General features: G+C 41.3%; 1 protein-coding gene across 1 annotated transcript in view; it reads left to right on the top strand.

The window, feature by feature from the left end:
* The window catches only part of LOC111853411 (uncharacterized), a 36064-nt gene extending 11224 nt beyond the window's left edge, over nt 1-24840 (top strand). The window contains exons 17-45 of the mRNA XM_072700102.1: nt 2963-3095; nt 3377-3623; nt 4473-4513; nt 6668-6756; nt 6923-7071; nt 7386-7524; nt 7823-7927; nt 8024-8220; nt 8484-8721; nt 8978-9134; nt 9326-9436; nt 9580-9721; nt 9817-9845; nt 10215-13844; nt 14477-14572; nt 14964-15059; nt 15245-15477; nt 17563-17749; nt 17917-18124; nt 18432-18616; nt 18797-18866; nt 18943-19052; nt 19290-19321; nt 20302-20461; nt 21466-21503; nt 21674-21784; nt 21928-21967; nt 23215-23323; nt 24375-24840. Coding sequence (XP_072556203.1) covers nt 2963-3095; nt 3377-3623; nt 4473-4513; nt 6668-6756; nt 6923-7071; nt 7386-7524; nt 7823-7927; nt 8024-8220; nt 8484-8721; nt 8978-9134; nt 9326-9436; nt 9580-9721; nt 9817-9845; nt 10215-13844; nt 14477-14572; nt 14964-15059; nt 15245-15477; nt 17563-17749; nt 17917-18124; nt 18432-18616; nt 18797-18866; nt 18943-19052; nt 19290-19321; nt 20302-20461; nt 21466-21503; nt 21674-21784; nt 21928-21967; nt 23215-23323; nt 24375-24546 — 7254 coding nt within the window. The 3' untranslated portion in view covers nt 24547-24840. The remainder of the gene's footprint in view (nt 1-2962; nt 3096-3376; nt 3624-4472; nt 4514-6667; nt 6757-6922; nt 7072-7385; nt 7525-7822; nt 7928-8023; nt 8221-8483; nt 8722-8977; nt 9135-9325; nt 9437-9579; nt 9722-9816; nt 9846-10214; nt 13845-14476; nt 14573-14963; nt 15060-15244; nt 15478-17562; nt 17750-17916; nt 18125-18431; nt 18617-18796; nt 18867-18942; nt 19053-19289; nt 19322-20301; nt 20462-21465; nt 21504-21673; nt 21785-21927; nt 21968-23214; nt 23324-24374) is intronic.
* The last annotated feature ends 1394 nt before the right edge of the window (nt 24841-26234 follow it).

The following is a 26234-nucleotide window of genomic DNA, read 5'->3' as shown; positions in this document are numbered from 1 at the left end:
AGTGTCACTCCTTTAATTCATTATTTCACAGAATGTCCACAATGGATGTGACCACATTTTTCTGAATCAGAAGTGTCAAAACATGGTAGCTTTTTTCGCATTCACATGCTGGAAACTGACACGTTAATGTGCATATTTTGTCAGTGATAACATGTTATTACGCAAAATGTGTGCATTGTCATTTTTGAGCGTGTTAATGTGAAAAAAGAGCCATATACGAACAAGACACATGTGGCTCATCCGTCTTGTTAGTCTCGATGATGCAGTGGTGAGGTAGTTTGGTACATCTTATTCCGCACGGCCCACATCTATGCAAGGCCAAAAAGGCACATTATTAACATGTTTATGCATTATTATGCATTAACTCATACAAAGTGTGCCCATTAACTTGCCAATACTGACTGCGTTAATCTGAAAAAGCTAACTTTTTGACTCTTTTGGCCATCCATAGTCTAATAACATCTTGATGACTGATTAGATGGAATATATGCACTTGCCAAACTGATCCTAAACTGGCCCCTATTATGTTTACCCGCCCAAAGAAATTTTAACCAGTAAAATCAAATTAAAAACCGCCAAATTCATAGTTTTTAGGTGATGTCACATTGTTGTAAGGGCAAAACAAGGTTTCATTTCGCTGGCCACCACATCCGTTTAGCTAACGTGCCAGCTAGTTGTTACTGGATGCACTAACAGTCAAGGAGACAAGCCAGAATTGTATTTCTGCTGAATGCTATCCCAGAAAGAATGAAAGAATGAGAATCATCAAAGGATGCTTTCCCACCAAAGTGTAGTAACCTAGGGCCCCATTTATATGAATAAAATAGCCATGAAACATTTGTACGCACATTTATAAGAAGACTGCAGAAATTTAAAGATGACATGTAAGCCAAAAACAATACCGAAATGATTTGGATCACAAAAAGTCATATAATATCTAAATATTTCTGATACATACTATTTGTTAGTGTAAGTGTATCTTTAATATTAAAAGTTTTGGTAACCTCACTCAGGTTAGCTGTCTTTGTGAAAGTAAGTTTTAAACTTTAGTGTCCTTAATTGTGCATTTTCAGTAACGGGTCCAAAACATAGTGCTCCCAGTGCATATAGCATTAACTTTGTACATGCAGTCAGTCCTGCTACAATGCGTAATATCACACCAGGAATCTGTTCTAACACGACTGATATATTAGTACCCAAGTCCAATACAACGTACGTGTAATTGCATTTGTATTTGAGCGATTTTTCAGTAGGAAAGAAATTAAAGCACTACGTACGTGATTTAATTGCAATATGGTCCTACTAAGAAACACTACTTGCACACTAAAACAGCTATCCGAGAGAACGATAGTGATGTCCCAGTCGAGAACTAATTATTCTTTGAACCTGTTTTTTTCCCAGTGTAACTGGTTAAACCGATTTTTAAATCTAAAAGAGCTTAACTTTTTGTACATTTACGCATTACACAGGTCAAGATCTTAGATTATGAAATCTAAAAATATTTGACAAATTATCATATAAAACACAGCAATGTTTTTAATTCACTTACATTTGCTTTTCGTAGACAGTCTGTAGCTACTGTATGTTGCCTTCAGTGTCCCTCCACCATAACCCGGTGTGTGTGCTGTGCGCATGTCCGGCCGCAAGGTGGCAGTGTCTCACTGTGCCTCCCATGTGGATGTTTATTATGTATGATATTCTTTGTTATTATTATTTCTTATTTTAAATGCATATAATTACATAATTGGCCACTGGTATCGCAGTTTTATTTTGTTTGGCGTAAGTTTTGAAGTCACCATCCCCTGATCCTACTTTTCCTATTGGAAATGAATATTTTAGTACGTGATTTTATTTTTTCAGGAACATATTAGTTACGCTGTAGAAGGACATATGGACCGATTTCCATTTTCTCGGCCGATTATGATTTTTTGCAACTGTGACCTGCCGATGCCGATTTTAGCCAATTCCGATTTTCTTTCTTATAACTATAATTGACACTAGATACAAACAAAAATCTGCCTTTCTTCATTGCAAATTTAAATTTTCATAATAAAAGAAATTGTTACGCTTTACAATTCCCACCAAACTGCACAGTTACACGATCTTCTCTCACTTAAACAAGTATTAAAAAAAAATGATCTGTGACTGGAAAGAGGTACAAATAACAACTAACTGAAAATGAGTTGCTGTACAGCCAACATTATCTGACATATTTTACTTTACCAAACGAGCAAGTACAACAAATTTAAATAAAACAAATATCGTTTACTTACATTTTCCAGTATATTTAAATTAACGTTAACAATACATTGACCTTTTTCTCCTTTCTTACTCTTCTTAAAATAAAAAGGTCTATAGGTTGCAAACCTCCAAATAAAACTGAAGTGTACTCTTCCAAATAATAAGAGGTGCAAGGTAATATTAATACCAACATCGCGTGTTATGTAAGGGATAATGTACAGGCAGCCGGTAGTTATCGCAGAAATAAGCCCCGACAGTGTGATCAGGACCCGACGCGAAGCGTATTTGTTTTAAATTAACATTTTTAAACGATAATCTTTGTTGGCGCGGACTGATTTTAAACATACAAGTAGTACCGGCTATGCGTTATTACTTTGGAGCGGTCATTATTTGAAAAGAACGAACCTGCAAATGTCTCAACTGACCAATCAGAATCAAGCATTCCAGAGAGCCGTGTAATAATGAAAATTAACATTAAAACTGATGAAAAAACATTCAATGCAATTTTTTATGCAAAACATACCTTTTATTAAATCGTTCACTGAATCTTTTTACTAAATTTTGGATAATGTAATATAGCCTATTGATCAATTGATTGGACTGGTGTGTCCTTTTTTGCCATAGCAGTGTGGCCGCCCACCTTTGAAAAATGTTACCAGTAGAAACAATGACCTGTGATGTGTGGACTTGACAACCTCAAAATCTGTCTGCATGTTCATAGGACTGCACAGAAAGCTTATGCCAGTGCACCGGCACCCAGGAGGAGTGTCTATGTGTGGCCCTGGAGAGTTATGCTAAGGCTTGTGCCAATCAGGATTCCCCGGTGGGTGACTGGAGGAAGGCTACAAACTGCCGTAAGTGCGCCAGCTGTCACCTGCCCCGGCAAGAGCAGGATATGCAATTGTCCAGCGTGGCATCTTCTGAGAGGAAGTCGACTTAGCAAACCTCCAGTGCCACGCCTGGCAGGCTTCACTGCCGCACCCCCCCTCACCGTCCGAGGCAAAGTGAAACTGGCCAGTTAGCTATGCCAGGGTGGGGTTGCTGGCAGTGAAGCTTGCCCAGGGTACCACATCAGCTTCAAACTGCACTGCCTCTGTGTTCAAACCAAGGTGTGACCCTTTAATTTGCGTTTCAGCTATAAAGTGCCCCAACAATCAGAGGTTTGACTACGACACTCAGGCCTGTAATAGTACCTGCCGGTCTCTGTCGGGCCCCGACCCAGCTTGTGATGTGGATGACGCCCCGGTGGACGGCTGTGGGTGTCCTTATGGCAGCTTCCGGAATGACCTGCAGACCTGCGTCTCTCAGCCAGAATGTGCGTGTTACTACCAGGGAATCGTCTTCTCAGGCTCTGACCCAACTTACATCAAAGGGCAAAAATGGTGAGTTTCACAAAGTCCGTTGTTCTGCAGGTGGCATCACTGGGATCTGATTGAAACATGAAGCTTAACACCTACTGGCACAGTTAGGCTACGTTCACTCTGCCATGCTGAAGTGACTCAAATTGGATATTTTGCTTTAATGTGACACATATCTGATCTTTTCAGGGCTGTGTGGACACGCAAATCTGATCTTTTCAAATCGGATTTGTGCCGCTTTCATATGTGGTACTAAATCGGATATGTATCCGATTCGCGGCCATGCGACCTGAATGTGACGCTCAGATCGGAATTCATGTGGCTTTTTGCTTATACGCATGCGCTGACATCAGCCTGCACCGGTAGCGCAGGAAGGTAAAAATGGAGGAGAGCTGCGATAACAGTCAGTGGAAGTATGGAGAAGGTGGGGATTTAATTGATATTTGGGGTAATTAATCTGTTCAAGGTAAACTGGAAGGAACCTATCGTAATAGAGAAGTATTTGAAATAATTGCCAAAGAAATGGCACATCAATGCCAAAGAAAAATAAAGAGCCTGAAGTCAAAGTTTAGATTTGAAGTCAAAGCAAAAGACTCGAATCAGCATGGCTGCACAACGTGCCAATTTTACGACCAGCTTTTTACTCGTGTAAAAACGTATCAATGTGCGCATGCATGACGTTTCGGAGGACCGGTGCGTTCACATTACAGTCAGATACAGGTCACTTGTACTTATGAATGTGAATCGTCAAGATAGACAAATCCGATCTGAGCAAAAAATCAGAATTGTACGATGTGGCTGGAAGTGTGAACGTAGCCTTATTGTGGTCATGCTAATCTGAACGTGTACAAATGTCATCTTTGTTTATTATAGCACGTGTGAAAATGGAAAACCCAGCTGCTCACCAATAGAAGGTAAAGTCAATCCTTCACCTAATGACATATTGTAATGTAATGTGCGTCCAGTCGCTGATCTGAGTAGGACAGCTTCTACAAAGTTTATGTTACACTCTATTTCCTGTTTCAGTGTATACTGATTAATATATTATCAGTCCATGTATTTAAAAACTGCTTTTCCCAGGGAGGACAGTGTTGCTTATTGTTACATGCCGTAAGGGTTTCGGATATCCACCAGTCTCCCAGGGTATGGAAAGTGGACATTCAGGATTTGACGTCAGTCGTCATATCGGGCTTGTTCCTGTGTTGCAGGAAAATGAGGTGGATGCATATTTTTCCATTTTTGAGCGCATTGCTACGACTTTGAACTGGCCTAGACATTTCTGGTCCCTGCTATTACAGTGCAAGTTAGTGGGTTAGGTGCAGAAAGTATGTTCGGCCCTAGAGTTAGAGCAGAGCCTAGACTACAACATCGTGAAAGCTACTGTCTTAAGGGCTTATGAACTTGTACCTGAAGCTTACTGGCAGAACAATTTGTTTAAAAAATGGTGCTCCGCTAGTGGTGTGTTTCACTTCGATTAGCTCAAGGAGCTATTGCTATTAGAAGAATTTAAGAATTGTGTTCCCGATTGAGTCATCATGTATTTGAAAGAGCAGAAGACAGAAGCTAAATGGGATCAGCAGGCTTTATTCTCGTCGACTGGAACACAGGGCCAGGGTCAGAGGTCAGAGGGGGCGGAAGGGGAGTGGCCAGAAACAGGGAGGCGGGCTGAAGCAGCAACTGGCGAGTGGAGCTTGGGGCAGAAGACTGAGGTGTCCTGTAGACATACCCGAAACCCTTACGGCACGTAACATTATGATCATTAATGTTTGAGTATGAGTTTGGTTCTGCAGATAAACATATACTCTGCATTATGTACATTTTATACAACAACCAACAACATACTATGTGAGATTATAAAAATACGTCAAAACAATAACTTATTTACAGGTTCAATTAAGAAACATAAATAGCCATTCAGTGTAATAGATTAGAGTACAGCTATATAAACACATTACTGATCCTCAAGTGTGATGCATCTTCAGAAATCTGCACCGCAAATAATTCTTATACCATAGGTAGGCTAAAACTAACACAGACCATTGTTTGTTGATTTGTTGATAAATTAAGTTAAACTACTATTGACAGTACTCCATAAAAGGGCTTTATATAATATTACCAACATTAACAGAACATGATAAAACTGAAACTGGAGTTACATTGGGATTCAGATGTATATTAAGTTATATTATCATGTTACTATTATGCTATCAAACAAGTCTAATGCAAACAAATAACAGCTAAAGGCCATAAATACATAAGCAGTTAATCTTAACTTGTCATTAGCTTCACACAGACTATGTCACGAATAACAACATATAATAGAAAATTACGAAGTACACAATTTCATTTTCTGCAATAAACATAACAGACTGAAGGTTCTCTGCTGAAATTCGTGGGCACATGTACATACACAAAAAGCCGACCATTGCATAGTGCAGTTCTTCCCAACCCAGTTCTTGGGGACTCCCAGACAGTCCACGTTTTTGCTACCAGGAACTGGGAGGAAGTGGACATGTGAACTGTCTGGCAGGGAGCTGGAAGGGAGCGAAAACATGGGTCACCAGGGGGTCCCCGAGCACTGGATTGGGAAACACTGCTGTAGTGGTTTAAAACGAAACACCATGTCAAACCTAAGATGTGAGGCAGTCAGACAAAAAGCCCAGCAACACACTGTATGTCGGCATTTTCTGCTGTTACTAAACTGGTTTTCAAATGAAAATTGAGAATAATATATAAATAACAACTAAATAAAAAACAAAGTATGAAAACACTGCTCCGTATGACAAAAAGTAAATTTTTTATGATTTATTGTTTTATATTTCAGTTTGCATTCCATTCAATTTGAAGTAAAAATACTCCAATTCCTTGAAGTACCCTTAGTTAATAATTTCAATGATACTGTGATAACTATTAAAATGTTGAGATAACATATTTCGCCATATCACCAAGCCCTGCAGTAGACAGATCACGGCCAACACAACGGACCTGGAATGTCTGCATCTCATAAGCTCCTTTTTGGCAATAAAGTTGTGGGAAACGGTGTTCTGACTGTGTGTGTGGTTTTGCAGAGTGTCCTTCACCAAAGATATACGAACACTGCTCATATGCATCTGGAAGTATGGCAGCGAGAACGTGTGAAGCCCTGCATAAGCCAAAAGTAAGTGCAGACAACTGAGAAGTAATAATACAGCTCAGAGAAAGGAGTCTTTGTAAAGAGCTTTGCCCATCCGAGTTAGTCTGACATTGTCTTGTAGGAGTAAGCAGGTGTTTTGTGAAATGAAGACCTGTATAAACCGACAAGATGTGCATTTCCGTCTTTTCAGAGTGACATCTGTCAGGTCGGGTGTCGCTGTCCAGATGGTCAATACGAAGACAATTATGGCGCATGTGTTACCCAGGAGAAATGCACTTGCACATTTGGGGAACAGACATACAAGTCGGGAGACAATGTACAATTGAAGTGCCACAGTTGGTAAGTCAAGTCTTCTTCACTTTTACTTCACGTCGCTGAGATCGTAAAGCAGGAACACCTTGGACTGTAATGCTACTACTTTGCAGGCACACAATCTCAGACACAGTAACACACAAAATCAATGTCAAAACACTGTTTCAGTTTTTTGTATCCATCCCAATGAGCCACCATGCTGCTCTAGTAAATTACTATTTTTAATCATATAGTGTAACAAAGTCCTCAGTAGAAGCTACACACTTTGTGTAATTAGTAACAGTTCAATCAGAATAGTACAGATCCCAAAGAGGCCTCCTGACTGTATCCTAACTTCACAGCACTTGTACAAATGGGACGTGGGACTGTATATCCCTGCCGTGTCCTGGGAAGTGCCAAGTGTTTGGGAACGGCTACTACCAGACGTTTGACTCCAAGTGGTACCACTTCGACGGGCACTGTCAGTACACGCTGGTTCAGGTGGGTTTGGTGCTGGAGCGACAGCCATTGCTGTACGCATTTCTGCTGTTGCTATAGTGAAGGAAATAGAACAAGCCTGAAAAAACCTTAAGCAAACTTATCATGTGAGATGTTTTTTCTTTTCTTTTTTTTCAAGTAAAGTTACAGGTATAATCTTCCCAATTATGATTATACTGTAGTAAAATGCTAATATATAGCATGTAGTGCTATGTGACTCCGGCTGGAGAATAAGGAGAAAGGTTGGGTTTGCTGTTCTTGGTTTGAACATGGCTGCTGTACCATTTCCCCTGTTTACCAGGACAACTGTGAGACAAGCAACAGCACATTCTCCATCACTGTGGAGAGCGTTCCCTGCTGTGATGCCATGTATACATGTTCTCGCACTATCGTGGTCAACTTCAAGGTACCCTGAACAAGTCAGGTCAAAGTGGCTTTTTGCACCCCTATTTTGCATATTCTTGTATTTGCTGTAACATGAGGTTCCTCTCCCTTGGAACAGGGTGAAGTCCAACTGATGTTGCAGGACATGAATGTGACAGAGACAAGACGCAACCCTTTGTCTACTGACATTGTGCCCATGTACTCTGTCCACACTGTTGGCCTGTACATCATCATCTCTAGCCCAGACATTGGGATCGACATCATCTGGGACAAGAACACCAGAGTGACCGTCATACTGGATGAAAAATGGAAGGCCTGTAACTCAGTCTTTTGTTCCTATATATTTGTATACACAAACTGTATTTTTGCTGCTAGGTTTTTAACTTTTACTATTGGGTAATTTCTAAGCACTAGTGTTTATCTCTACTGGAATAGTTCAGTAATATTCACTAGTATATGGTTTAAGCTGGTATCTCCACACAGCATTACTGAGCTGAGTGTACCTGTGAACCCAAAACTGTACAATTAGCACATGTTCCCCAGAAAGATACTCAACTCCTTTTCTGTCAATAATAGACAAAGGTGTGCGGTCTCTGTGGAAACTTTGATGACAATGAGATGAATGATCTGGAAACACGAGCACTAGCACTGGTGACCAGTGAGCTGGAATTTGGGAATAGCTGGAAAACTCAAAGCCAGCCTTGTGCCGATGCCGTCAATGACACATTCATCTGTAATCACGACTACTGTGCAGCCTGGGCAGAACATCGCTGCCAAATCCTCCTCAGTGACTCCTTCAAAGACTGTCACCCCAAGGTACAGGACTGCCTTTATTTCAGGACTCCCTCATCTCACAGAAATTGCCTCATTACTCTTAGGTATCACAGTGACTTGACTGCAGCAGTCATTTCACGTGTAGCATTTTAATGGAAATACTGATTTGTTCTGTAGGTGGAAATAGATGGTCACTCACAGATCAATGGCTTGTAATATTAAACCTTGTGGAATTAATGCATAGTATAATTCTACGACATTAAAGCCCACACTGTTTTTTCTCATCTATCTGTTGTAGGTGGACCCTCATTCATATTATGCAGCTTGTGTGAGGGAATCGTGCTCCTGTGATTTTGAAGGAAAGTTCCTGGGTTTCTGCACTGCTGTAGCATCCTATGCAGAAGCCTGCAGTGAGCATGGTGTCTGCATTAGCTGGAGAACACCGGATCTGTGCCGTATGTGTCTCCATCCATTTTAATTTCTGTTAAAAAGTATAGAAATTCAACTGCCTCTTATTTGTTATGTAATTATATTTAACCTAAAACATTACAGGAATGAGCAGGGTTGTGCAAGCAGTTTTCCTGTATATATCTTTATATATCCTAAATACTTCTCTGCATAATCTTACTGTTTACCTTCATGCCAGCGGTTTTCTGTGACTACTATAATGAAAAGGATGAGTGTACCTGGCACTACCAGGCGTGCGGCCCAGTAAAAACCTGTGGAAAACCTTTCCCTTTTACTGGGAAGCTGGAAGGTAACAGTCAACGTGCTTTACATTCACACCTTAAATTAAACATTTCATGTTTTTCAGCATTTTGCTCAGAGAAATATGACATATTTTTATAGGGAAATTTGTTTAGCAGAAAACCCATTGATCTCTTTGTAAATGCCACACAGGTTGCTACCCAAGATGTTCAGAAAATGAGGCATATTTCGATGAGAACAGAGGAAAATGTTCCTCTTTGCCAAACTGCACTTGTTACTGGAATAATGCTGTTTATCACCCCGGTGCAAAAATAAGTGTCCCAGGCATGGACTGGTAAGAAATGTGGCTGTAATCATACTTAATTGAATTACTTATACTGATTTTGCTGATACGTTTGGTTAATGATTATACATATGTATTTTTTTCAGCTACTGTACCGATGGAAGTATCACATGTCGTATGTATTACCTATTATATATTATTTTCTCATTTAAATTTCAAGAGATGTTTCTTATGAGTTTTACATGTACATTGCACTTCCCAGTTGACCTTAGTGACAGATTTGTGCCTCAGCATGTGTTAGATGCTGAGAGAAAAAACAAATACAGTGTTTGATACAGCGTTAAGTATAGAGAGGCCTTAAGATGGAAATCAGAAGGTAATAGATAGAATTCAGTCAAATGAAATACGGGTCCAGGTGATAGGCCTGTTTTTTTAATGCTTTTTCTTCTCACCTGGACATACAAAGATGGATGCTCGTGAGCTTTTCTGTCTTCTTACTGCATAACATTTTCTTGACTGAAGCTGTGTTTTCATATGTGATTAGATCCTATTACTACTACAACTGGGCCAACCACAACTGTGACTAAACCAACTACAACTGGGTCAACCACAACTGTGACTGTATCAACTACAACTGGGCCAACCACAACTGTGACTAAACCACCTACAACTGGGTCAACCACAACCGTGACTGAATCAACTACAACTATAACTGAATCACCTACAACTGGGTCAACCACACCTGTAACTGAGACTACTACAACTGGGCCAACAACTGTGACTGAATCGACTACACCTGGGTCAACCACAACCGTGACTGAATCAACTACGACTATAACAGAATCACCTACAACTGGGTCAACCACACCGGTAACTGAGACTACTACAAGTGGGCCAACAACTGTGACTGAATCAACTACATCTCGGTCAACCACAACCGTGACTGAATCAACTACAACTATAACTGAATCACCTACACCTGGGTCAACCACACCTGTAACTGAGACTACTACAACTGGGCCAACAACTGTGACTGAATCGACTACACCTGGGTCAACCACAACCGTGACTGAATCAACTACGACTATAACTGAATCACCTACAACTGGGCCAACCACACCTGTAACTGAGACTACTACAACTGGGCCAACAACTGTGACTGAATCAACTACGACTATAACTGAATCACCTACAACTGGGTCAACCACACCTGTAACTGAGACTACTGCAACTGGGCCAACAACTGTGACTGAATCGACTACACCTGGGTCAACCACAACCGTGACTGAATCAACTACGACTATAACTGAATCACCTACAACTGGGTCAACCACACCTGTAACTGAGACTACTACAACTGGGCCAACAACTGTGACTGAATCGACTACACCTGGGTCAACCACAACCGTGACTGAATCAACTACGACTATAACTGAATCACCTACAACTGGGCCAACCACACCTGTAACTGAGACTACTACAACTGGGCCAACAACTGTGACTGAATCAACTACGACTATAACTGAATCACCTACAACTGGGTCAACCACACCTGTAACTGAGACTACTACAACTGGGCCAACAACTGTGACTGAATCGACTACACCTGGGTCAACCACAACCGTGACTGAATCAACTACGACTATAACTGAATCACCTACAACTGGGCCAACCACACCTGTAACTGAGACTACTACAACTGGGCCAACAACTGTGACTGAATCAACTACGACTATAACTGAATCACCTACAACTGGGTCAACCACACCTGTAACTGAGACTACTGCAACTGGGCCAACAACTGTGACTGAATCGACTACACCTGGGTCAACCACAACCGTGACTGAATCAACTACGACTATAACTGAATCACCTACAACTGGGTCAACCACACCTGTAACTGAGACTACTACAACTGGGCCAACAACTGTGACTGAATCGACTACACCTGGGTCAACCACAACCGTGACTGAATCAACTACGACTATAACTGAATCACCTACAACTGGGCCAACCACACCTGTAACTGAGACTACTACAACTGGGCCAACAACTGTGACTGAATCAACTACGACTATAACTGAATCACCTACAACTGGGTCAACCACACCTGTAACTGAGACTACTACAACTGGGCCAACAACTGTGACTGAATCGACTACACCTGGGTCAACCACAACCGTGACTGAATCAACTACGACTATAACTGAATCACCTACAACTGGGTCAACCACACCTGTAACTGAGACTACTACAAGTGGGTCAACAACTGTGACTGAATCGACTACACCTGGGTCAACCACAACCGTGACTGAATCAACTACGACTATAACTGAATCACCTACAACTGGGCCAACCACACCTGTAACTGAGACTACTACAACTGGGCCAACAACTGTGACTGAATCAACTACGACTATAACTGAATCACCTACAACTGGGTCAACCACACCTGTAACTGAGACTACTGCAACTGGGCCAACAACTGTGACTGAATCGACTACACCTGGGTCAACCACAACCGTGACTGAATCAACTACGACTATAACTGAATCACCTACAACTGGGTCAACCACACCTGTAACTGAGACTACTACAAGTGGGTCAACAACTGTGACTGAATCGACTACACCTGGGTCAACCACAACCGTGACTGAATCAACTACGACTATAACTGAATCACCTACAACTGGGTCAACCACACCTGTAACTGAGACTACTACAACTGGGCCAACAACTGTGACTGAATCGACTACACCTGGGTCAACCACAACCGTGACTGAATCAACTACGACTATAACTGAATCACCTACAACTGGGTCAACCACACCTGTAACTGAGACTACTACAAGTGGCTCAACAACTGTGACTGAATCGACTACACCTGGGTCAACCACAACCGTGACTGAATCAACTACGACTATAACTGAATCACCTACACCTGGGTCAACCACACCTGTAACTGAGACTACTACAACTGGGCCAACAACTGTGACTGAATCGACTACACCTGGGTCAACCACAACCGTGACTGAATCAACTACGACTATAACTGAATCACCTACAACTGGGTCAACCACACCTGTAACTGAGACTACTACAAGTGGGTCAACAACTGTGACTGAATCGACTACACCTGGGTCAACCACAACCGTGACTGAATCAACTACGACTATAACTGAATCACCTACAACTGGGTCAACCACACCTGTAACTGAGACTACTACAACTGGGCCAACAACTGTGACTGAATCGACTACACCTGGGTCAACCACAACCGTGACTGAATCAACTACGACTATAACTGAATCACCTACAACTGGGTCAACCACACCTGTAACTGAGACTACTACAACTGGGCCAACAACTGTGACTGAATCGACTACACCTGGGTCAACCACAACCGTGACTGAATCAACTACGACTATAACTGAATCACCTACAACTGGGTCAACCACACCTGTAACTGAGACTACTACAAGTGGGTCAACAACTGTGACTGAATGGACTACACCTGGGTCAACCACAACCGTGACTGAATCAACTACGACTATAACTGAATCACCTACAACTGGGTCAACCACACCTGTAACTGAGACTACTACAACTGGGCCAACAACTGTGACTGAATCGACTACACCTGGGTCAACCACAACCGTGACTGAATCAACTACGACTATAACTGAATCACCTACAACTGGGTCAACCACACCTGTAACTGAGACTACTACAACTGGGCCAACAACTGTGACTGAATCGACTACACCTGGGTCAACCACAACCGTGACTGAATCAACTACGACTATAACTGAATCACCTACAACTGGGTCAACCACACCTGTAACTGAGACTACTACAACTGGGCCAACAACTGTGACTGAATCGACTACACCTGGGTCAACCACAACCGTGACTGAATCAACTACGACTATAACTGAATCACCTACAACTGGGTCAACCACACCTGTAACTGAGACTGCTACAACTGGGCCAACAACTGTGACTGAATCAACTACACCTGGGTCAACCACAACCGTGACTGAACCAACTACGACTGTAACTGAATCACCTACAACTGGGTCAACCACAACTATCACGGAGACTACTACAACTGGGTCAACCACACCTGTCACTAAACCAACTACAACTGGGTCATCCACCACTAGAACTACAAGTAAGTTTGACATTAATTGCGAAGGAATCAGCTACTTTATGTATAATTTCAGCATTATCTACGACAAAATCAAGTAGTCAAAGTGAAACTTAAGTTCAAGTGAAATTATTATCACAAATAATAGTGATTCTTGTCTTCATGTTCACATAGAATAGTTTTCCAAACATTCTGAAAAATGTTCACCCGCTTTCCTTATTCACAATTGTTTTGAAATGGTGTCTCAGAAGCTCTTCACATGATTGGTATACGTGTCACTCTTCCTTGATTGCTCTTATTATTATCTGCCATATGTGTTATCACTGTATTTACATAGCAGAGTGTGCATGATAACCGATTTGAAATTGAAAAGGTGTTTTTCCTCAACTGATTGCTGCTTGTCTTTAGTTTCCCAGCCCAACTGCTGTCCAACACCTAAGGTGCCGAAGTGCCGTTAGTGGGACATTAAGAAACGTGTCTCATGGCTGCTGCTGGCATATAATTTGTAGTGTCTTCTGTCTGGTATCTTATATTTAGGTATTAATGTTCAAAATAAATCTGGAATTTCTGTTATTGTTAGAACAAAACTAGAGCATGTATATTTAGTATGTAAGACAAAATCAGGGAACCTCCACCTGCTTGCTCTCTTCACTTAGCATGCCCAGCTGCCCTCATGTGTCCTCAACCGCCTCCGTGTTCTGGTGGACAACTTCAATGGTACTTTGATGGGTGCTGCAACAAAGCTCACTGTGGTAAGTACTGTTTTCCTTTATGCCTCTTTACATTTATGCATCTATGCAGTATTGAAACCAGCAGTTAATGAACTTCTCTTACCAACAATGGCTTTTTTGTTCTTTCCCTGAAATGTTTCTGTGTGTCCTATGTATGTCTGCCATTTTTCTAACTTCAGCACTAATTTCAATGCTGTGTGTTTCTACATGCTGTTTTAATTAGAGTTAGTCACAAATGCTCATAAACAGATGTATTTACTACTAAAGATTGTCACCTTATAAATCTTCTCATATAACAGCCTTATAAATATAGATGTGTCCACTGGTGTACAGCAGGTAACTCTTCATAATGCCCTCTATCCTAAGGCTATGGGTCTGTCCCGATGTCTCACCACACATCTGCTTCCTTTAGTTTGCCCCCCCTGTCCAGAAACTACAAAACCACAGTGTCCCAGAGGACTGCTAAGGAATATCTCTGATGATTGCTGCAGCAGATGGACTTGTGATTGTAAGTGTCATCTGATCAACATCTTGTCTGTTCTCGCATTTATCCATCAAGTTAGACTCTAAGAAGTTTCTCCTTATTTTGATTTATCTCAGCATGTTTACCTCCTTCCTTCAGGAATCGTTTTGTCTCTCTTCATTTGACCCCCTATGACCCCTAATTGGAATGAGTTTCACTTTCTCTCCCAGGTCAGTGTGATCTCTATGGAGATCCCCACTACATCACCTTCCAAGGCACAGCATATGACAGCTATGACAACTGCACTTATATCCTGGTGAAGGAGAAGGTGCCACGATATAATTTCCTCGTTGCTGTGGACAACTACCTAGTTAAATATTACAAGGGCTCATTTGTTAAGGGTGTCATAGTGCAATATATGAATTCCAGTGCCACCTTATATGTAAATGGAAACAAAATCCAGGTAAGCATCTCCAGGAAAGAACTGTTTTCTATGTTTGTCCTAATGCCTTTCAATAATGTATGTGGATGTACATTACTGTATAAAAGTCTTATGCAGTCAAAGAAAATGATTTTTAAATAATCTTCATTTTGGTGTAAAACTATGATATATTATCTGTCAAAGGACCCTATTTTGCACTGCAGGAAAGCCCAATTTCCTAATTTTCACCCCAGTTTAAATTTCATTTACAAGCGTTAATAAATACATACATACATACATACATACATACATACATACACACATACAGTATTTTAAAGTATTAAAGTAGAAAGAGCTCTTGTCAGAATATGTATCAGTATCAGCAGATGTGTATCGGAATCGTATCAAGGCTGAAGACGTGGATCAGCCCATCCCTATACAGCTATACAACTTCAGAAATAATGGAGAGACTCCATGTTTTCTTAAATTTGCATCTTAATCCTAGTTTTTCCTGGTTCTGCTGATAGAAAGCTATACTGAATGGCAGGTTGCTTCCAGGTCCAAAATGTCTAAGACAGCAGTACACAAGAACAAGGTGAAGCAGGAGACACTGGGAATAACCAAAAACTAGCCAAAAACTAGTGGTGGACTGCAGAAGCTACTTTCTAATGTCAGAGGTGACTGTCAGCTTAGCCAACGGTACCTCATGAATCAGAGAATGACCTCAATTGACCTTCAGAAAGAATGTGAAACATTAAGTGGTGTGAAATGCACTGTTAGGACAGTTTGTAACCGGCTCCAAGAAGCAGGATTTAAGTCCCCTAAAGCAAGGAAGCCCTTCATTAAAGAGAAGCAGAGAAAATCCAGGCTGGTAACTGCAAAAAGAATGTATATTTTACACAGGCACATAACCATAAATAGGGCTTGGTACAAATCCCAGTGTGAATATGGCACCAGTTCCTATATGATCAGTATGCACTGGACTGTAATGCAATGCAGATTTCGGTGCCACTTAAATACCTAGTGCTAGGGGCACCTGAAGCATCACTAAAGCTCACGTGCTGTCGGTAATTAACATAACACTTGTTCTGAAGTCAGTAGACACTTACTGTTAGCCTATGGCCTTTAATTAGTCTCAAAACCCACGCGTGTATATGCTCTCGCAAGCAGAAAACTATGCGTTCGCTGGCTCGCTCGGCGTTAAATTAGTCTGAATACCCTAGACCATGCATGCATATGCGCCCGCGAGCAGAAAACCCAACCTCTCTACAGGCCAGAGGTGGAAATTTCAGGTCCAGAAAGTATAAATCCAGACCATGATTTTGTTTCAACCAACCAGCTGAGTACTCTGTGACAGTGTCTCTTCATACGCAATTGGTTGGTTGAAACAAAATCCTGGTCTGGATTTTTTTAGTTTCTGGACCTGAAATTTCCACCTCTGCTACAGGCTGGCACTGGCTGGGCCCTCTCTACATTCAATTCAGTTTTAATTATATAGCGCATTATCACAACATTACATTGTCTCAATGCGCTTTACATTTCTGCCTCGTAAGGACCCCCCATTGAGTAAGCCAAAGGCAACGGTGGCAAGGAAAAACTCCCTAAGAGGAAGAAACCTTGGGAGGAACCAGACCCAAAGGGGGAGCCCATCCTCCAGGGGCCGGCAGATGAGTCAAACAAACAAGATGATATGACTAACATACATGCATGTATCTGCACAACACTCGCTTGCAATTATTGTATTCAGTTTGTAATTTCGTTTTCCTTAGAAACAAAATAACCGTTCATTAATGTTCTGACCTTCGTTTTAGCCTTATTTTTTGTTAAGCACCATTTAGGCAGCAGTGCTGTTTTAAAAGTATTTTTTTAGCAGTGGCATCGGGGAAAAAACCCAAATGATACCCAAACCTACCCATAACTTGAGACATGAGTGAAACTGAAAATTTTGCATGGTCTCTCTATTTGTTCTAGAGCTGTAAATACCCAGATAAATATCTTTAAACATTTTCTTTGACTGCCTAAGACTTTTGCACAGTGCTGTATGTACATTCCAATTGCACCCATAGTTGTTATATATCCATCTATTATGCAAACTGAATACTTACCTAATTTGTACTCGATTTCCAGTGCAAACTCAACAACCACATAATAGCGCCACCTTACAATGATCAGGGGATGAGATTTGAGAAAACTGGTTACAAGGTTTTACTGTATATTGACAAAATTCGCTCCAGCGTCTCCATCTCAGTAAACAGTGACCTAACTGTTACCTTGGCAATGGAAAACTTTGAGCATAATACTGAAGGACAGTGTGGTGCGTATTTCATTTCTGTAGTATTGTTATGTATGTGTATAACTCTTTGATTGCGTTGTATAAGTGTGTGTGTGATGGTGAATCTGCTCCAGCACCTTTTTATACATCACAGCTTTCAGCCTGTACTGTCCAGGTGTGTGCTGAGCCTCATTAACTGTGTCGTGCAGGTGTTTGTGCTGGAGCGTCTTGTGTGCGCAGGGATGGCACGGTCGAGGACGACACGTGCTGTGGACTGACGTCTTCATCATGGGTGTATGACGATCCAGCAAAGCCTTACTGTAAACCCAAAGACGTTCCTTGTACTCCTCCTAGTCCTCATACCTCCTGTTCACCTGACCCTGCGGGTGCAAAGCTCTGCGATATCATTGATGACAGGTAAGCCATTTGTCATTACTGCATAAAACATTTACTTGCACACCAGATAATAGCATTAGCTTCACCTTCCTTTTTATGGATAAACCATTATATACATTTTAACATTTATTTAGCAGATATTTCTTTCCAAAGTGACGTACTGGTGAGGAGGCAGGGTCAGCCAATCCCTGGTGCAGTTGGGGCTTAAGGGCTTTGCTCATGACTCAAGACTTGAACTGGCAACCTTCCGATCACAGGCACTGCATTGTAACCTGCACCGCCTAACCTTTTGTGCCGTGTATGACATGACTTTCTGTCATTGTTTCAGCACCTTTGCGGAGTGCAGAAAAATGGTGGACCTGTCGCACATTAAACGGAGCTGTGAAGCAGATTTGTGCCTGATGACCAACCCAAACTATACGCAGCTCTGCTCAGTGCTGAGCAAAGCGGCCGAGGAGTGTAAAGCACTCAACATCTGTGTGGAATGGAGACACCTGACCAACGGAGTTTGTGGTAATGTGCAGTGAAAAGCCTACAGCGGTAGCATGCCGTGTCTCACAGTCGAGGTTTTGGGACGGCTTGAAAAGTTTCTCAGATGCTCGGAGTGACTCCCGGTGCCTCAGATTGACCAGAATCCACCCAGCTTCGTCAGACACAATGAATTCACAATTTTCCCCTACTTCTCGCCTTCAGATTTCCAGTGTGACCAAGGGATGGTTTTTCAAGAATGTCGTGACCATGCTGATGACTACTGTGAAGCAGGGTGAGTGTGTGGAAGGTCTCTTTGATGGTTAAAGGTACAGTAGGGAGGTTCTTCTCACTGTCAGTGTCCTTCTCAGGGAACGTGTACCAGGACTTTCCTTTGGCCTTGACCAAGCTGGGTGCTTCTGCCCGGAAGGAATGTTCCTGGCAGAAAAATACAAAGATATATGTGTCACGAATTGTCCAAGTAAGCTGTGTGTCTGCCCGTCTCATCATTGTGATGTATTTCCATTTCAGATGTGTTTCATTTGTTTGGAAATGACTCTTCACAGTAAATGGTGAAGATGATGATGTCAAAGTATCTGAGAATGAACCTATTAACCAGGCAAAAAATGTTATGCACTCTAAATAGGGCCCATGGGCTCTGTGTCAGTCTCATACCTTATCTATTTAACTTACCTTGACTTGTTCATTCTGTCCTCAGGTTGCAAGGGTCCGCTTGGAGTTCCTAAGCAGGTGAGATTTGCTCTTTCTGATTCTTACTGTACAAGCTAAGATGAATTTCACCAAAGTGCCGACTGAGACAATAATGCCTGTTTCCATGCCTGTTTTTAATCGGTGTTCACTTGGCGCCAGCAAATGTGTTGCAAACGCCTGTCAGATATCTAGCAGGTTAAATATTCATACCTGTCGCAATCTCCAAATCCAGTAGTGTGAAAGGTGTTGTGACTGGCAATGCCAATGAAAGCATAGTGGTGAGCTGAAACTTGAGGGAGGAACTTTAAAAAGGTGTAAATAGTTCAGTAGCCCATGTTTAAATTGGTGTTTAGAAATCGAATTTAAAGTCACACGGCGATATTAAAATCGCCACCTTGAAGAATCGCGATTTGTAACAGAATCGATTTTCCCCCACCCATAGCAAACAGCTTTGAAGAAATAACCCTGGGTGTCTGGTACAGTGTGTATTTCTCTGCTGGGTGTCTGGTACAGTGTGTATTTCTCTGCTATTTTTTACTTTGTTCTCTGTGTTGCCAAGGGCAACTCAGCTTTCACTGTCTGAGTTGCCTCTCGATCAATCTCTAGGAATGTCACTTTTACCATCCATCACCTTGACCAATTTTTTTTCAAGTACTACCATTGGCGTGATTTCACAGAGTTCCTCTGGCCAGGAAGATTACATGTAGAAAGTTGTTTATTCCCTCAGTCATTGGCTTCTCAAATGCTTCAAAATAAGTATTCTGTCGCCTATGGCTTACTCACTGGGGGCTTTGGGTGGGGATGCTGTAAAGCGCTTTGGGACAATGTAATGTTGTGATAATGCGCTATACAAAAATAAATTTGTTGTTGTTGTTGTTGTTGTTGTATTCTTATTGACTTTGTGATATTTAATTTTTTTTTACTCTATGGTTGTGTTATGCATAAGCTGAGATATTTGTTTCATTGTAAGACATTAAAGTTTTCTTAAGTTCTTGAACTGATGAATGGTCTCCCCCCAGCCTGGTGACACCTGGGAGTCGGATTGCCACAAATGCACTTGTAGTCAAATCACCAAGACCGAGGAGTGTGAGCCCCTGCCCCCTCCTCCCCCTGTCACCTGCACAGACGACCAGGTGGCCATCACCAGTAGCCAGGGATGCTGGAATAAAACCGAGTGTGGTAATGTATCCACAAAAAAAGTGACTCTTTAAAGGGGCCCTGTCGTGCTTTCCTGGTTTTTCCTTTTCCTTTAGTCTGTTATACAGCTATATGTGCATATAAACGATCTGCAAAGGCCCAAAGTACATGCCAAAGGGAGTAGCTCTCACCATAGAAACCACTCTTCTCTAATCTGCCTGAAACGCCTCATTGGAATTCCAGCCCTTACATCTGTGACATGGTGAGGTCACCTTGTAGCAAAATCCCTATTAGCCATATACCTGCAACGATCTGTCTGCAGACTGCAAGATGGGTGGGACATGTATGGTAAGCTGACCAATCAGAGCACACTTGGGTCATTGGAGGTGGGGCTTAAAGCTGTAACAGAGCATTTCAGACAGAGTTATGGACAGTGAATAGAGATGTAAAGTATGAGGAAAATTATGTGTTTTTGGCACATTGAAGCATATAAATCTATTCTAGTACATTCCAGAAATGAAATTATGAGCAGTGAAAATTAGCATAATAGGGCCGCTTTAATAACATGGCATGTTGGGGCTAAATTGAATGATATTAGTATTTATTTGAAATATTATTGCACAAATTCTTGTCAAATTATGTATAGGATTTATCTGTCAAGTTACCCGAACCCATGCAAATACCTACATGTAGTGATGCATTCCAGTCCCTGCACCTACGATTCTGCCTGTAGGGAAGTACGGTCATGGGTAAACGGAAGCAAAGCAGGAAGTAAACCTTGTGGCGTGTCAGCGGATCACGTGGTTTTCATCAGCTTCAGATTAGCTGCCATTCCTCAGTGTGCGGTAATTTTGATGGAATTAGAAATCGGACGTGTTTGTTTTCTTTGATGTAATGCATGGTGATCGTCCAATAAACAAAACATCTAATGAAAGACCAACTAAAGCCAGCTGACACACAGCTGATTCCTCCAGTATGAAAGACGCCAAGAATGACAGAATGCAGTGTATGGCTTGGAGTGTAATATTTCTTGTTTTATTCCACAGTTCACAGGACCTGTCAGCAAAATGGAAAAGTGTATCAGGTATTTAGAAAGTGATTTATGAAAGTAGCCGGAGACTGAATTGGAAAGAGTAAACATGTCAGTAATTCTGATAGATATGGGTTTAGTAGAGATTATAACCAGAAATATTGACTTTTTACACGACATTCCTGCGTCAGGTATGTGATCAAGTCTCTGTCTCGCTGGTGTAGGTCGGTCAGAGTTGGAACGACCCTCAAAAGCCATGTGTAACTTACGTCTGTGAGAAGGAAGGAATAAATACCAAAACAATGGTTTGTCCAGGAGCTGTGACCTGTGCAGAGGTAACTCTCCACTGCATTTGCTCATAACATGCCCTGTCCCCTGTTGCAGGTCATATGACACTTATCATACTTTCACCGTGAGAAGTGTCCACCTTGTTGTTCTCTTCTGCACTTGTAATTCTTTCTGTTGTGTTTGTTTTCAGGAGTTCAGGATTTGGGACGCACAGCACTGCTGCTACAATTGTAAGAGGAATCTTTAAAATATGATGGGCATATTGTTTTTCTGAATAAGACAGGAAACAAGTTAACCAGTGATACATTTGATGGCGGAAATTCCACCAATTTTTCAGCTATTTCAGGGCTGACTGGTGGCTTTTAATCTTATAACTAGAGTCAGCTAAGTCTTAAGTGTAATATACATCAGGAAATTCATCAAACTCCTATCCAGCAATTGATGGACTTTGTATGAGTTAATCAAGATCTCAATTTTTTACACATTTTTTTACATAACTGCAAGATTATTCCATAGGTGTGTTCTTATGCTTAAAAAAAATCGTCTTATCAAACACATCATAGTGCAGCGGTCACTAACAGGCGGACCGCGGTCCGGGTCCGGACCCAGAAGCTGTCCCATACCGACCCGGACCGACAGCCAAAACATTTAGTTATTATTTCAAAACTGACGGGGCGCTTTTATTTTAACCGGCGCAGCGTTTGTAGTCTTTTCGGTAGTGGTTTAGCAGTAGAACCTGAAATCGTAAAGCTGAAAAGTTTTGAAATACAATATGTATTATATAACACGTTGGATAAATAGACGTAGTTTATTGTTGATTTTATGTTCGTTGAAGTTTCTGCATTTTAACATATGTATAAAGTAATGTTACCTGTTATATAAATAAACTCATATGAAACAAAAAATGTACGTTTTCAGGGTTGCCAAATCTCAAGCATCTGGCGTAACACGCTTTCAGACTCATGCTGGAAATCTTACGGCAAATCTATATTATTCCATTATAAAACCTAAAATTAGCTACGTCAAATGTGTATTTACACGGTTAAATACAAAAGCAGACTATTTACAAAGGTAAGAACTGTTATATGTGTGCAGACATCTCGAATTGACCATCTCACTTCAGTCAGCTGGCCAAAGTTCTATGTCACGTGACAATAAATAATGTCAAAGCGTTTTTGAATTGTACTGAATTAATTTGATTTGACAGTCAGGTACTGATTACGTACAACGTTGATGCAACTAATAGGCTACTTAAATATATATCACACTATTAAATAGTTAGACATTATGATCTTCTGGACCTTTGCTTCAAGATTTTTTCTCTAACTGGACCTCTTTAAATTTTAGTTGAATACCCCTGTCATAGTGTGTCCCCATTAAAGTCTTGTAAGAAACCAATGAGTTGTGGCGGCCTCTAGTGGTGATATAGTTGAATTTCAGAATAAAATATGTTGATCATGTAATTTGTTTATTGCAGGCAGCAACATGTGCTCTGTGACGACGTCACCCACTGTACTATCATATGGAGGCTGCACCGCAACAGTACAGATCCCCACGTGCCAGGGCCAGTGTCAGTCATCTTCAATGTAAGTCTGAGTCCAATTTGCTGTGTCTTCACAGTATTAACTGTAAATTGTACATGGTAAAAATCCAGTCCAGTCTACTAATCTGATCAGAGATATACAGAAATGTGGGTAGCCTGATAATCCTGTAATTGTATCAGTGATATAAAGATGCTTTTAAATGTTTTGCATTCTGTTAGCTTAGTTTTAATTTATACCTTTATTGATTGTACTATTAGGACAAAACAAGATCCTTGAGTTGTTATATGGCAGCATATACTTAATTAACTAATTTATTTGCCATTTTAGACCAGTATCCAAATCCTACATTAAAGCCATCATTTACAAACACAAGCTGATCTCTGCTAGGGCTGTGGCTTCTGATCATCTGCTTACCCACGGCTTTGCCAGCCCACCCATCAACAACTTTTAGTCACCTTGGGGTGGGCAGTGTATCGAATTTTCAATGAGCTATAGAATATTACCGTTTATATCCATGTCCTTTTAACTGCATGTTACAATTAGTGTTAAATGATTTTGCTGCCATATAACACCTTGCTGTGTATCTGTATAGAATAGATAGTGTATAGATGTGTATCTGTACCATGCAGATGATCGTGCACTTCAAAGCACCTACAAACCAATCACATCTCACAATTTGAGCAATACTGCCCACCTGCTCCAGGGGGCGCTCTCTTGTAGCACCTTTACCCGCTGGCTCTTTCCAACATGCTGTGCTAAGAAACACTACTGAGGGATCCTTCCCTCCCTGCTACCATCACTACAGCGCCTCCTCCTGGCGTGCCAACCCCATAACTCATGCCGGGACAAAATCTCATTGCTGAGATAGTAAAAGTCCGCTGCTTTTTAATTGGATGTAGACCACCATTTATTTATTTATTCACAACATTATATTCATTTTTTTTTTAACTAGCTTGCATGATGTATTATTGTCTTTGTAGTTTGTCTTTGATTTGCATTTTATGTTCCTGGTTGCTGTATGCTGTATGTAGGAAAATTTCCCTCTGGAAAAAATGAAGTTTGTCTTATCTGATCTTATCTGATCCTGTTTCAGGTGGTCATATTCAAATGGTGTTTTCAAAATGGGTGGGACCTGTGGCTGCTGCCAGGAAAAGAGCTCTGAACAGCGGCAAATACAGCTGACCTGCAGTGGCAACAAAATGCAGACCTACGCATACATGCACATCACGGCCTGCCAGTGCAAAATCTGCAAGGGGGACGACTGAAGCCGTCGGGTTCAGCAATGACCCGGGCGAACGGCCCAGCGTCCTTTCAGACACCTTCGGTCACCATGGAAATCTGAATGTCTACATAACCTCCTCAAATGTCACTTTCATAAACAAGACATTATCCCCAGAATAATCATGATTTAGTTATGGTTTCCAGCTATATCTAATACAGGAAATCAGTTTAGCATAATTAAGTGGTAAAATAAATTAACATATTGGTGTATTGGTGATGGAACCGTAATATCATGCTGTGTCTTTTGAAATTTGAAATAAACCATCTCTGCATCTATTTTCCTGTTTCTGTGTTTGTCAGTCTTGATGTTCAGCAGTACGTGGAGAACTAGACCCTCCGTGCCAGTTTGTCTTTGGTCTTTGTTGTCACGGTCAAAGATCTCAGGGCACATGTTAGCTCTCCAAACCGCCGGAAGTCAGGACACGGGGCAGTCAGCATCATATCTGATCTTTAATCTCACAAGGCAGATTCTGCGCTTTTAGCAGGTCAGTGGAAAAAGATATTTATTGAAGCATCAAACTTGTTTACAACGACAGCACATGAGTAAACAAAACAATCACCCGACGAAAAGCAACTTCTCTGTACTGCAAGGTACTAAGATAAATGTAACCTATTAACAGAGCCCCATATAAATATACGAGTGTTTCTCACTGTCACGGCGGCTGGGCATAGTGCAGGCAGAAATGAGGGATGATTCACTGGTGGCTCTGAGACAACAAGGGTTTATTGAATACAACTATATAAAAAACACAATGGGGAAATGAACCAAAACAAAGCAAAAAATAAAAATCACAAGGCGTCAGAAAAGAAAAAGGGATTAACAACAAAAAAAACAGAATAAACACAACTAAGCAAAACAGTGAACAAGACTGGGCAATTGAGCAGGATAACAAACATGCAGTAACATTTATAATGATTCACCAAGGAACATCAGAGGCAGACACTTAAATACATACTGTAGGAACACCAGGGCAAACAAGGAACAGGTGCGAAGTATAATCAAATTAAATAAAAAAGCACTCAGGATAACGAGGAACAGGTGGAGCAGATTACACTAGAGCATGAAGCTAAGGAAGCTTAACATACGACGAAACTAGGGGGCATAAAACAAAGGGCTGAGAAAACTACACAAAATCCAAAATCAAACAGGACACAAGCAGGACAGCAAAATAACTGCAACACACACTAGGAACAACAAACCCCCCCCAAAAATAAACAAAACAGGTGAGGCTTGAAGCCATAACTGGAAAGTTAAAGCTGCTGTACTGCAGAATCAACCCCCTGGGACATGCAGGAAGCCAGGGAATAGGAGAACACACAAGGGTTAAACAGGGAATGAAAAGCGTCCAAGTCCAGTCCCTGGATGTGGAAAAGACCATCGACAGGCATGAGTTCCTGAAATCTGGCTTTGCTAAAACTCGGAGCTGGTCCACGGTTTGGAACATGGATTGAAATAATTTACAAGAACCCCAAGGATACCATTATAACAATGGTGTCATATCACTATCAGATGTCCCTCTGTCCCCGCTATTATTCACACTGGCTTTGGGGACATTAGCGGCTGCCATTAGGCCAGACCATAAAATCCTGGAATTAAACAGTAGTGGGAAAGAACAAAAATGAATGCTTTAGGCTGACGACATCCGACGGCCGCCCACCCATTAAATACGTT

Source organism: Paramormyrops kingsleyae, chromosome 1 (genome assembly GCF_048594095.1).
Source record: "Paramormyrops kingsleyae isolate MSU_618 chromosome 1, PKINGS_0.4, whole genome shotgun sequence".
In the NCBI taxonomy this organism is placed as follows: domain Eukaryota; kingdom Metazoa; phylum Chordata; class Actinopteri; order Osteoglossiformes; family Mormyridae; genus Paramormyrops; species Paramormyrops kingsleyae.
Note: the sequence above shows the minus strand (reverse complement) of the source record. Positions and strands in the feature narration are given on the sequence as shown.